We start from the raw sequence: 12,243 nt of genomic DNA, 5'->3' as shown, positions 1-12,243 counted from the left end.
AGTTCACAATGTCTCTCAAGAATCTAATTTCCTTCTGCTGGTTCAACATAGTCTGCAAAGCCTTAATGCAGTTGACACCTGCGTGTGGCCAGATCACCTTGTGTGCCCTTTAGTCTGGTCTGAGATGGTTTGAAATAGGGGCAAGATGTGTGACCTGATCCTGTTTTAATCTAGAAGTGAGCACTTAGGTTGACATGAGCTGTGTAACCCCAGCAGATGCAAAAGCACGGTGTGCAGGACTCAGGCTCTTTTGTGGGTGAACTTGTTGATGAGCTACAAAGAAGGAACCTAGACCAGTTAGGGAGAGGGAGACCAGTGGATCTGGACGAATGCCAGTGTCCTTTCTGATGATGGCATGCACTCACGTCGTCTGTGAAATGGTCTAACGAAGCCTTTCCTTTCCAGAACATCGCTCCTGAGGTCCCGTCCCCGGATGATTCTCCCAGTCCAAAGCCTTGTGTGCCTCGCTGCCTTTGGCCTGGCCCTCCCCTTGGCCATCAGTCTCTTCCCGCAGATGTCCGAGGTCAGTATATGTCTGGTCACTGCAGTGGGATATCTCAGAGGGGTTTACCAATGCCACTGCTTGTTTGGCCTGCCTGGTTAATGGTCCTACGGGGCCTCCTCCATTTTTGGATGAAGTCGGTTGGTGTCTTCTTCACTTGAACAAGTGCAGATTCACTGGGCAGGTGATGGCTCTGTTAGTCCCTCCTGTTGACGCATGCTGGCACAGCACAGATTAACATCATATGGCTCTTCCATACTCCTGATCAATGTTTGGATCATGTGGTGGGTTATACCTTCCAAGTGAACAGAGAGGAAGCTTTGTCCCACCCAGAAAACTCACCTTTTACAGACAAGGGTTGGTCATGTGTGATCCTCCTCTCTTCCATCGCACCCGTTCTTCTTCGACAGGAGTGGTCTGCTCCTGGCCTCTCCCATGTGGAGGACATTTAGTAGTCAAAACACCAGGGACCAGGGGGACAACCAGGTTGGAATAAGGTGATTTTTAAATGTGTGAGGATAATGTTCTGCCTGGTTGATCACCAGTCAGAGGAGTGTCTCAGCTAGCACCGTGGGTATCCTCTCCCTCTTTAGCAATACTCAAGTCAGGTCTGGTCAGACCACAAGTCAAGAGAAATTGATGTTTCTGACTGATGACTTCTGCTCTGAGATACCTGCTGGGTTCTCCCTGTCTTGTCTGGGCTGTGAGCTTAGTCAGAGCTGAGCTGCGCCAGGGAGAACATGGTTCTGCTCACCCTCTCCCATGACAGTGGTGTTTCCTTGGTGTCATCAGAGCGAGAACAAGTCTTTGTCCATTAAGCAGAGAGCCTGCGATACACGTTTGATGTGGATGCACTTTCCTAGAGCTTCTCTGAGGGCTTCTGCCTTTTCAGCATCTAACCTGGCTTTGGGAAGACACAGCCTGGGGGTGAACACAGGAAAATTAGATGAGGAATCAGGCAGAATGACTAATAAAATCTCTTGTACCTACGTTAGCTGAACAAATTGCTAAGGTGTATTTTTTTGTAAGTCACTAATTTTAACGACTCGGTGTTAGTAGTTTATAGATTTGCAGATTGTAGGTTTGCACGTTTACGGGGAGGGTCACAATTACCTGGTCCGGTGGAAGATGTCTCTGTTCATGGCAGGGGGGTTGGAACCAGATGATCTTTAAGGTCCCTTCCAACCCAAACCATTCTGTGATTCTATGATTCTATGATTATAAAGTGGTAAAACCTCTATCAAGCAGAGCAAAGGGCTTTGCTGAAGTTCTTTGTACGTCAACTGGAACAGCTAATCAGAAATTAGTCTCTACTGGTTAATTCAATTTTTTTTCAGTCTGGATGGTTTTATTCACAACCTCTAGCCAGGGAATCTTCTTGTACACTTGTCTGCTAGACGGAAAAACGTGTTACAAATTTTCTGTTGTCCTTCTAGCTGTTTACAGGCTGAGATAAAACTGTCCCTTAATCTTCTCTTTAAGAAACTGAATATATCTCAGTCTTGGAGTCTCTTGCTAAAAGATGTGTTTGCTGAAGCTTTAATGATTCATATGGCTCTTCCTTAAACTTTTTCTAATTAGTCAACATCTTTTTTGGAGCACTTCCATAAGAACCAGACACAGTATTCCAGTAAGAAGTTGCACAAGTACCAGTTACAGGAGCAATGTGATTTGCCTGCTTTTACTTGAATTCATACATCCACAGAGGATGTTAGTCATTTTGGCATGAGCTCAGCCTTAGCTCCTTGTCCATCATTTTTTTGCTGTGATCTCAAGTTCTGCTCAGAGGTTTTAGTTATGAAAGACCGAGGAGTATTTCCAGGTCTCGCATCCATTCAAGGTATATGTCCAGGGTATGTCCGAAGCTCCTGTTGGAAGGAGACTTGGACACAGAGCATCCCTTATGCTCCGATTTCCAGGGAAAGAAGCTTCACCCACCAGAAGGTAGCCATGGCCTTTCCTGGGAGGTCTCCTTTCAACATAATCAGGGAAGCAAGACCGCAGGAGGTACCACCAACCTCATCTACCTCGAAGGTGGCATTGCCACCGTTCTCCCAAAACGGTGCCCCATGCCATAAGTAGACTATTTGCGTCCAGAGGCAATTTTACGTTTGACCATAGTGCATTGCACATTTGACTTATTTTCCACATATCAAGAGGCCTCTGTATCAGTGACCTGGGCTCTGAATTATTTACCGCTTTCCCAGACCTTGTGTCATCTCAAGGCTTAACCGGCCGTCGTCATTTATTTTCTCCCTTCTCACTGACGAGGCACATGTTGAATACCATTGGCCAAACCAAACCATTCTTTCCACACAGACAGGAGACTCACCCTACAACTCGATTTCGAGATTTAGCATTTTGTACATTTCCAGTATTTTCGGTAGGCATCGCTTAGCGTGGGCTTCTCTGAAATAGTAAGTGCCTGCGCCTGCTAAGGTCAGTGGGAGCTAAAGCTTTGGTACCAGAATCCGAGGCATGCGGAGTTAAACACTTTCAGCTCTACAAAAATAATTATTCATTGCCTTAGTTTCTTTGTCTAAAAATGAAGTTCACAAGGTCTTTCTGCCTTTTGTATTGTAGCTTTACGGGTGACCGGTAATTTATAACCTATAGTATCTGATACTGCAGCTTGAGAAATTGTGCTGATGCTAAAAGCTGAATGAATTCTAGCCCACGGGAAAATTAAGGTCTGGCTTCCTTCAAGGGATATTCGAATTGCAGGCACCAGGCAATGCTGAAACCATGCAGAATCACTTGAAAATGACCTTCTAAAAGCAGATGAAATGTTATCTGCAGTGTAAACATGAATCAGCGCTGATTAGTAGATCAAACAGAATGACATGCTCTCTGCCCACGCTTCATGTCAACAAAGAGAAACCATTACAGCTGGTGGTAGAGCTCATTACCTACTGGGATCTCAGCTCTGCTCGACTGGAGTTAGCTCCACGCGCGCGGCTGGACCTCACATCTGTTGACAGCAAGGAATCAAGCTCTCCATAGCAGCCTGCTCTGATCAGTCTTCCTGTTACGTTTGCATTAATTACAAATGATTGTGAGTGTGTGTGTGAGTGTGTAAAGGGCGTCTCCCCCCTTCTGCACAATTCTGTTCTCAGTGGTCGGTGGCTGTGGGGATGCTCAAGTGAGCAGAGCAAGGGATTTATCTGAAACAATCTCTGCAGAGCCATTTCTTCGCAGCCTTGGGTAGGAAATCTGAGTTTCCTTGCAAAGAGCATTTCTCAGAGTGTGCGACTTGGTCACTCATTGCTGGTCTGTGAACTTGCCAGATAACGAAGTTAATAGACTTCGAGTGTTTGAGCATTGACCTCTCTATGTGTATATGCATGTGTACATACATATGCATGTGTGTATTTACTTTTTCTCGTAACCGCAGTAGGTGAAGCAGCTACGAACATAACACAACTGAGATGAAGCTGTTGTAATGAGCACTACCCAGGGAGTAAATTATTAACAACAAGATGTTATAGGCATGTTCTGTTCCAAAAATATGACTATGGTCTGAGCAGCAACCCTTTCAGGAATTGTAAATGAGCCAAATTCTGCCCTTAATCACACATTCACAGTCCTTTTTCTTTAGTCAGAGAGCAAATACAGAAGCTGATGTGTTATTAAGCGCTTGTTTTAGCATGGGAGCTTGACTGGCCGCCTTTGATCCGCTCTTCTAAAGGGGCTCAAACTTACAATTAGTTTTCAGGCAGAACTGAAGCCTTGCAGTAGGTTAAATAAATGTGCTAGATAAATGCAGCCACCTTATCACATCAGCTGTAGCTGCTTCAGAGTTTTACCTGCTTTAAAGTAACGTAAGCGAAATCAGAATTCAGCTCTGGTTGCACACAGCAACACCAATATCACACTAAATGCAAATTCTGGAGCTGAACAGCCTTCACGTGCTGGGAAGGGGAATGCATCCAGATCTTCTCTTTGATCGTTATTTAGTCTAGCTGAGGCCCCATACCTTCCTTGATTTTGTACAGATGCAATCCGCTTTGGTGTCTGCAGCGGTGCTCCAGAATTTAACCTTGTTGCTAGATGTTATGGTTTTGAAGATCACCTTATAAAAATAAAACTGGAATGTCAGCCATAAAGACAGAATCACAGAATCACAGAATGGTCGGGGTTGGAAGGGACCTCTGTGGGTCATCTAGTCCAACCCTCCTGCCGAAGCAGGGTCATCTACAGCAGGCTGCAGAAGACCTTGTCCAGACGGGTCTTGAATATCTCCAGAGAAGGAGACATGGATCCTTGAGACTAAGCACGCTTAAGTTGCTGAGAAATTCACTTTTCATCCCAATATAGTGTTAACTCCGGTACCGAAAAACATCAATATGCATTAAGTAATTCACTGCTGTTAAGTTTAGGAGAAACATCTAGTTAATGCATTTAGCCCACAACCTCCAACTGCCTCCCATGCCCCCCGGGGAATCTCTCTTCTAGCCGCCTATCCTACAGCATCCCCACTGACAACTCCTACTCAGCTATGCACTGCCAATAGAAACAGCTGTGACAGTTCCAAACCGAAAATGGGACTTGTGCAAATGAAATTCAGTGTAGCAGCAAAAGAAAGAACCATGGGGTTGCTCCACTGATTTTCCACCCTTTGGTCCCTGCTCATCCGGATCATTCGTTTTTCGGCATCCGAGAGGACGCTGTTGAACTTCCAAGGTGCCGCAAACCCACCGAAACTTGCCTCATCCCACGCCCGGTGTGTTGGATTGTGCCGATAAAAAAGGATGAACCCGGGTGAGAAATGGAGCTGAAGCAAGAGCTGATGGTGGAGAAACCCTTCCGCCAGCTGTGACGACGTGCCCTCACCATGGGTTAAGGCTGAAGGGCCGCGGTTGCTGGTTAGGGCAAAACAAGCCATCTTCCGGAATGGGGCTGATTTCAGCTGAAAGCCTTTTCTTAAAAAATAATCTTCCTTTTGGATCTCCAGGACAAGGGGAATAAACAGCCGAAAATCCAAGGCTGAGCTATTGTTTTCCAATCTGTTTTAGCCTTCATCTTGTTGGCAGGCTGCTTTAGAAAAGCAAAAGGTTAATGAGCCAATGTGCAGTGGGATTATTGCAGTAAAGATGACAGTGAACCAGTAATTACTAATTAGATGCAGTTTAACAGGAGGAACAAGTGAAATCTCCTCTTCACCAACTGTCAATAATTAGCAGATTTGGTGAGGTTGAAATGTGTCCACAGTTAAAAGGCTGATTTTTTAATGAAATGGCACTTGACAAAAGAGCTGTATGGAGGTCACAGCCGTAGCCCTCGAGACGCTTCCCTATACCATACTTAGGAGGGAAATCAGATGCAAGACAGCAGGGGGTCCCCATGAAACCATTTCTCCCTTGGGATTGCATTGCACGGGGGGAGGGGAACGGGAGGGATTCTCTGCAGTAATTTTGTCCAACTTGGATGAGAAGCAAAGGAAAAGATTTGCCAGCTGCCATGGGGAAAAAATGTTTGAGAAGTGGGAAGTTCGGTGGTATTGCTTTGCTTCTCGGTCTGAGGAAAGGTTTCCTCAGAGTCTGGTACCCTAACTGTGCTGGCCAAAGTCCACCCTTGGGGTGGAGGTTGGTCTTGGAAGGAAGTCCTCTTAGAAAAGAAGCGGCACAAGGTCCTTAAGGACGGGCAGGAGGCTGGAAGCTCAGTGATATGTATCTCCCAAAGACTGCAGAAGGTTCAAGCTGTGCGTTGAAGGGTTGGTTTCACACTGGCACACAGACGATGCTCTGTTGTTGACTTCTGAAGCACTGAGAAGTTCATGTGAGGTTCCTCTCCTCTGTACTTGTCCAGTTTCTCTTCTGGCAAAGCAACTACTGACATAGGCAAGAGTATCTTTGTTTTCTACACAAACTTAAAATGCATAGGCCATCTGTGTGAGCCTGTTTAAAGTCCATTAAACTCTTTTTACTTGAGCAGAACCCCCCAGGAATGATACTGAGTGGTTGAATACTGATGTGGTTCAAGCAGGGCTGAAGAGAGAAGCAATGGTGCTCGGATATGTGTTGAGCCCTGCTCTGGACTTCAGATGAAGGACGGTTCTTAGCGTGCTTTGTGTCTGGTGTTCTTCAGTAAGGATGGACTCGTTCCTGTCAGAGGTTGGAGGATGAATGAGTGACCACTTTCAGATCATAGTCCTGCGCCTTGAAGGGGAAAGTGGTGGGAGAGGAGGTGACATTTGGAGAACAGCAGCATGATACTGCCATGACTACACACAAAGGCTGGACAGGGTTGCACGAAACTCAAATGTAAGTTGCTAGCACATCTATTAGAAGAAACGATAGCCCAAGGAAATCATAAACTACGTCTATACTTGTAAACCCAGCAGGGTCCGAGCATGAGCTGGGTCACTGGCCCATGGTGTCCAGCCTTGTTAATTGTCTGCATCCTCTCTGGATTAGTTTTGGTTTCCCAGCTAGTGCTGGAGGGTAGCGCTCCCAGGGACTGCTCCCAACGAGTAGAGCCTCCCTCTCTGGGGAAGGGTTTTGCTGTACGGGTGCGAGCAGTGCCATACTGGTTGTGTCTCAGAGTGGATTCCGATTCGTCTGGTTTCATGCAGCTGTAGCCCCGCCTGTCCCATTGCAAGTGTTCGGGATGAAGTGGTGTGAGAATTTTACTCTGGGACCTCTCTAATTTAATTTGATTTGTGACTTGTAGGGCTTATTTGAGCTGAATTTTCACAGAATCACAGAATCACAGAATATTAGGGGTTGGAAGGGACCTCTGGGGGTCACCCAGTCCAACCCCCTGCCCAAGCAGGGTCACCCACAGCAGGCTGCATAGCACCGCGGCCAGGCAGGTCTTGAGTATCTCCAGAGAAGGAGACTCCACAGCCTCCCTGGGCAGCCTGGGCCAGGGCTCCGTTACCCTCAGAGGGAAGAAGTTCTTCCTCATCTTCAGCTGGAGCTTCCTCTGCTTCCGTTTGTGCCCGTTGCCCCTTGTCCTGTCGCTGGGCACCACTGGAAAGAGTCTGGCCCCGTCCTCCTGACCCCCACCCTGCAGATATTTAGAGGCATTTCGAAGGTCCCCTCGCAGCCTTCTCTTCTCCAGGCTGAACAAGCCCAGCTCCCTCAGCCTTTCCTCATAGCAGAGATGCTCCAGTTCCCTCCTCATCCTCGTAGCCCTCCGCTGGACTCTCTCCAATAGCTCCTCATCTTTCTTGAACTGGGGAGCCCAGAACTGGAGTTTTGACATCAGAGGACCATGGCCTTAATCTTGCGTTACAGGAGTCAGGTCTTCCTGCACCACGACAGGACCATGCCTCAGCTGAGCAGTGAGAAGCAACGATCTCGTTAGCCTTTGCTTGAAGTGTCCAAAATTGTTGCACATGGAATGAAGGGTACATTTGTTCTCCCATACTTCTGATGAAGCCTACCCTTGCTGTCAGCTTGGGCATGGACCTGAAGTCTGGAGACCAGTTTGTCACCAGCTCTTTCTGTGACAAATCCTTCCCTGCTCCAAATCAACTCTCCGCTTCATGGAGTCACCGCAGCAGCTCAAAGCACCGTGGGACCGGTCCCCGGTACTCAGCTGTGGTTTCAGCCCCGGTCTCAGTAGCTCATGCAGAGAGAGGAGACCGTAGTTGCGCAGCGCAACAGGAGCCCTCACCTGTACATCTCAAGAAGGTGACCGTGCTGTAACTGCAGTCTTCTGGACAGGGGAAGTTGGCCTGAGGCTGCACGCTAAGGGATGAGCATTGACCTTGAACCTGACTCTGGGCTAAACAGTTGATTTTTTGGCAAGGTTTCGACCTCCCTTGGTTTGAAACAGGAGTGCTTTTACCATTTGCTGCTCTGCTGTCTCCCTTCCTTCCCTGCTCTCACCAACCCTCTCCGGTTGAGAGCATCGAGCCGAAGAGAAGACGACGTGTTCACGGCTTAGCCTCCCTTCTCAGCCCACGGCTCAGGTTTTCCTTCACCTGCACCAGCTGTCGGGGCAGGGTTCGCAGACCCAGCGTGTGTTTCCCGAGGAGCCAGACTTCACACACCACTTCCCCCTTGGCCCTACCCTTTGGCTTTCCCTTTACACCTCCACTGCTCTCCCCCCTCGCCCCCCTCGGCAGCCTGGCAGCTGCAGAACACCTTTCGTGTCAAAGCAACCAGGAAAAAAAGAAATAAATATCACAGTAGCTGGTTTCCCGTGCTGCAGATTCCCTCAGTTCCCTCAACAACTTTTGGTTTCCTTCTAATTGCCTCACACAGGAGAGCTGCTGCCCAGAAGAGCGCTAGCACAGAGGAGTCTCTGCGTTGCTGGAAGTATTTAGGTGGCTTGAGATGATTTGGTTGGGCTCATGGCTGTCTAGGCTTGCAGAGAGATGCGCCAGGACCTGGAAGGGTCTCTCCAGAGGATGGCAATGAGCTGTTTTCATTAACTGTTGCAGTAATTGTTGGTGTTGTTCCTGTGTGCTGTGGGTGCCCATGGGCTGTTCCCAACCCATCGTAGGCCTCCTACACAGGCTCTTCCATCAGGAGCAGCCTGGTCTAGTGGAAGGTGTTCCTGCCCATGGCAGGGGGGTTGGAACAAGATGATCTTTAAGGCCCCTTCCAACCCAAACCATTCTATGGTTATATTCTATGATCCGTGACTTGCTCTTGGCTGCAGAGACCTGCCCCAGTTCCTGCTCCCACCTTGAGTTTCTCTCTCTCTGCCATCGTCTCCAGTGTGATACAGACAGAAAAAAGCCCGGAGCTTTTGATGCATTTGCTTTAGAGCTTGCAAGGTCAGATCATGCTCCATACTATAAACTTCCAGGCCAAAGTGGCAGCAGAGCTTCTGGGGGAGCTCAGACATATTCAGGCCAAGGACATAGGCAGGCTCACATGCTCTAAACCCCCTGCTTGAGCACATCACCCAGGTGAAGGTATTCCTAAACACATGGGGCACATCAGACTTAGTAGTCCTCTCCTCCACTTCCAATGGTGCTTTAGCCTGAGTTGATGAACCAACAGCCATAAGCTCCCTTCTGCTTCAGGAAGGGCTTCAATTCAGTGGTTGATGTTTCTGCAGGGAGCTTCTAAAAACCAAACAAACCAAAAGTTCCAGATTCTACATGACTGTGACATTCTTGTTCACCCAAAATCACCCATTCTCCTTATTGTATTGTAACTCCGCATCACTACTACATGATGCTCTTTAAAGTTCTTCTTCCAGGACTGGAGCAGGAGGATAGGGAAGATGTTGCAGCGCAGTGATTTCCTTCTGCCCTCGTCTGGCTGGCTGCAGCAGCAGTTCCAGATGCAAACCCTGGGGTGGTAGTCCCACAGAATCAGCATCTCCTTTGTTGTAGGGCCAAGCTCCCGTTTCCCAAACTCACGGCATACTTCGTTGCTGTGCCCTTTTGACTCATGCCCTGGCACAACTGAAACTCCTCCTCCTGGGGGTCACTTACCTGAGACGTGACCAGGAGAGAAGGAATCGGTTTTCCAATGCAAAGAACATTTCTGGTTCAGGACACATTTCTGGATCAGGACATCTCCCCTTTCCATGTTTTTTCTTCCCCCATGTCTTTCTCAAAATCTGAGCATTTCCCATGCCTACTCGCTCCCCAGTGGACTGGGGTTGGGAGGTCTCAGTCACTTCTTCTGGGAGCAGATGTCCTTCTTTCCAAGAGGAAGAGGAAGGATCTGGTCTTCAGGAGCATCAGCTCTACCGTCACTCTTTACAAGCCCCTAGGAAACGTTGGGGGGTTAGATTTACAACTGCTCAGCCTGTTTGCACCTCGCGGTGTAATCATTAGGCTCAATGACATCTCTCGTCTGGGGAAGGTCACGAGCGAGCAGTGCTCTGATTGATTTGGAGCCTCTGTCTTTGTTCTCACGTTCCCTGTCCCAGACGCTTTGATTTGTGACCGAGCTGGTTTTTGAAGTCTGCTCATGAGAGTGGTCCTTTGTTTCAGAACCAGCATTTGCAGGAGTCAAAAGTGGTGAAAACATCGCAGGATCTGGCCCTAAAATCGTAACCGGGACCAGCAGAGCTTGTTCTTGCTGGGAAGCGATGGCTTGAACCGAACTGCTATTTGTGGTCATTCGAGGTGGGTGTGGGAGAAAGGACCCTTTTGTGCTGCCCAGGGGCTTCAGCAGCGGTGTCAGACGGGATCTGGTTTCATGTTTATATCTCTGTCCCTGGGATACAGGTTCAAGTATGTAAACTATCTGTCCTGCAAGCACAGGCTCCTGCAGGTGTGTGGGTGCTAGTGGGCATAAAAAAACATTCCTGACACCATCTCTTTTGAGGAGTCTTCACCTCCTGATGGCTATAAGCCATTAGGAGTCAAAAGAAAGAGCTGACATCCGACAACTCCGGATAAACAGCTAAACATTAACCCTTAAAGCGGCTCGAAAAACATACTTAAAAGGCACTTTGTGGGAAGAAGCCATTTTTTTTCCAGGCCTGTTAATTGCTGTCTTTCTTCAGGACACCTTTCAGCAGCACCTACTGTAAACAGAGCGGCTTCTCCTGAGGCGCTTCCCCCAAGGATTCCTGCCCTGCTCCCGGGCAGCCCGTGGAGATGGCCCTCCCCGTCTCCTCCTGCCCTGTGCGGTCTTCCCGCGGGCCCTTGGTTTTGCTGGTTTATTCTTGGCCTAAAAGCCAAGACCTTTCCTCTCTTTCTGCCAGCCCACCTTGAAAACTTGACCTCTTTCTTGGTCACCAACAGCCTCTTTATTTGGTGCAATGGGGTTCATCTTCAGATCTTCCCTAGTTGTGGCTTGGCTTACCCCTCTTTCAATGCACAGGGCTGGATACATCTTTTTCTGCATATATTCTCCTGTGAGGACAGGCTGAGGGAGTTGGGGCTGTTCAGCCTGGAGAAGAGAAGGCTCCGGGGTGACCTTAGAGCAGCTGCCAGTACCTGAAGGGGCCGACAGGAAGGATGGAGAGGGGCTTTTCACAAGGGTGTGCAGTGATAGGACAAGGGGGAACAGCTCTAAACTAAAAGAGGGCAGATTTAGATTGGATATTAGGAAGAAATTCTTCACCAGGAGGGTGGTGAGGCCCTGGAACATGTTGCCCAGAGAAGCTGTGGCTGCCCCCTCCCTGGCAGGGTTCAAGGCCAGGTTGGATGGAGCTCTGAGCAACCTGGTCTGATGGAAGATGTCCCTGCCCATGGCAGGGGGGTTGGAACCAGATGATCTTTAAGGTCCCTTCCAACCCAAACCATTCTATGATTCTATGATTTGGAGACAGTTGTTTTAGCTCTTCTGGAGCAACCGTACCTCAGAGTGCTCCAAGTCAGACGTACAGGATACGAGCAACGGAAGGCGGCCAGTTGTCCAGACTTGCCTGCTGTAAGTGTGCTTGCTTACTGCAGAGCAACTGTATTAATCACATTTCCCAAGCACAGGTATATATAATTATCTGTAATTGCTTTTTAAATCATTTGGATCTAGCAGCCTGTTTCTACTGAGGCTGTTGGTCCTTCAAGAGAAGGAAATGTGGTGGAGGTTGGGATCCCTAGGAACTTGCGTAGCTTTAAAGCAACAGGGATATCCCTAAATCCTGCAATACTCATCGTGCTCTTCCTTGCTTTTCATTCCAGAAAGGAGCAGTGACCCTAAACTCTGATATTTTAGGGGTTCTAAAGATCATATTTTAGGTGGGCTGATGACTTTTCCATCCATTGGTTGGCTTGAATGTTCCCCAACAGAGTCTACGTCATGTGATGTGAGGCTTCTTCCTTGAGGCCAGGAAGAAGTTTCTTTTGCTCTACGTGCTGACTGAATGCCCTG

The 12,243-nt window shown here is 48.2% G+C and overlaps 1 protein-coding gene across 3 annotated transcripts in view; it reads left to right on the top strand.

The window, feature by feature from the left end:
• SFXN5 (sideroflexin 5) overlaps nucleotides 1-12,243 on the top strand; it is a 117,913-nt gene that overhangs the window by 94,061 nt on the left and 11,609 nt on the right. For all 3 annotated transcript variants that reach the window (XM_075420233.1, XM_075420232.1, XM_075420234.1), the window contains one exon: nucleotides 406-523. In XM_075420233.1, coding sequence (XP_075276348.1) covers nucleotides 406-523 — 118 coding nt within the window. The remainder of the gene's footprint in view (nucleotides 1-405; nucleotides 524-12,243) is intronic.

The sequence above is a fragment of the Opisthocomus hoazin genome, chromosome 5 (assembly GCF_030867145.1).
Source record: "Opisthocomus hoazin isolate bOpiHoa1 chromosome 5, bOpiHoa1.hap1, whole genome shotgun sequence".
NCBI lineage: Eukaryota > Metazoa > Chordata > Aves > Opisthocomiformes > Opisthocomidae > Opisthocomus > Opisthocomus hoazin.
This window is presented reverse-complemented; position numbering and strand designations above follow the sequence as displayed.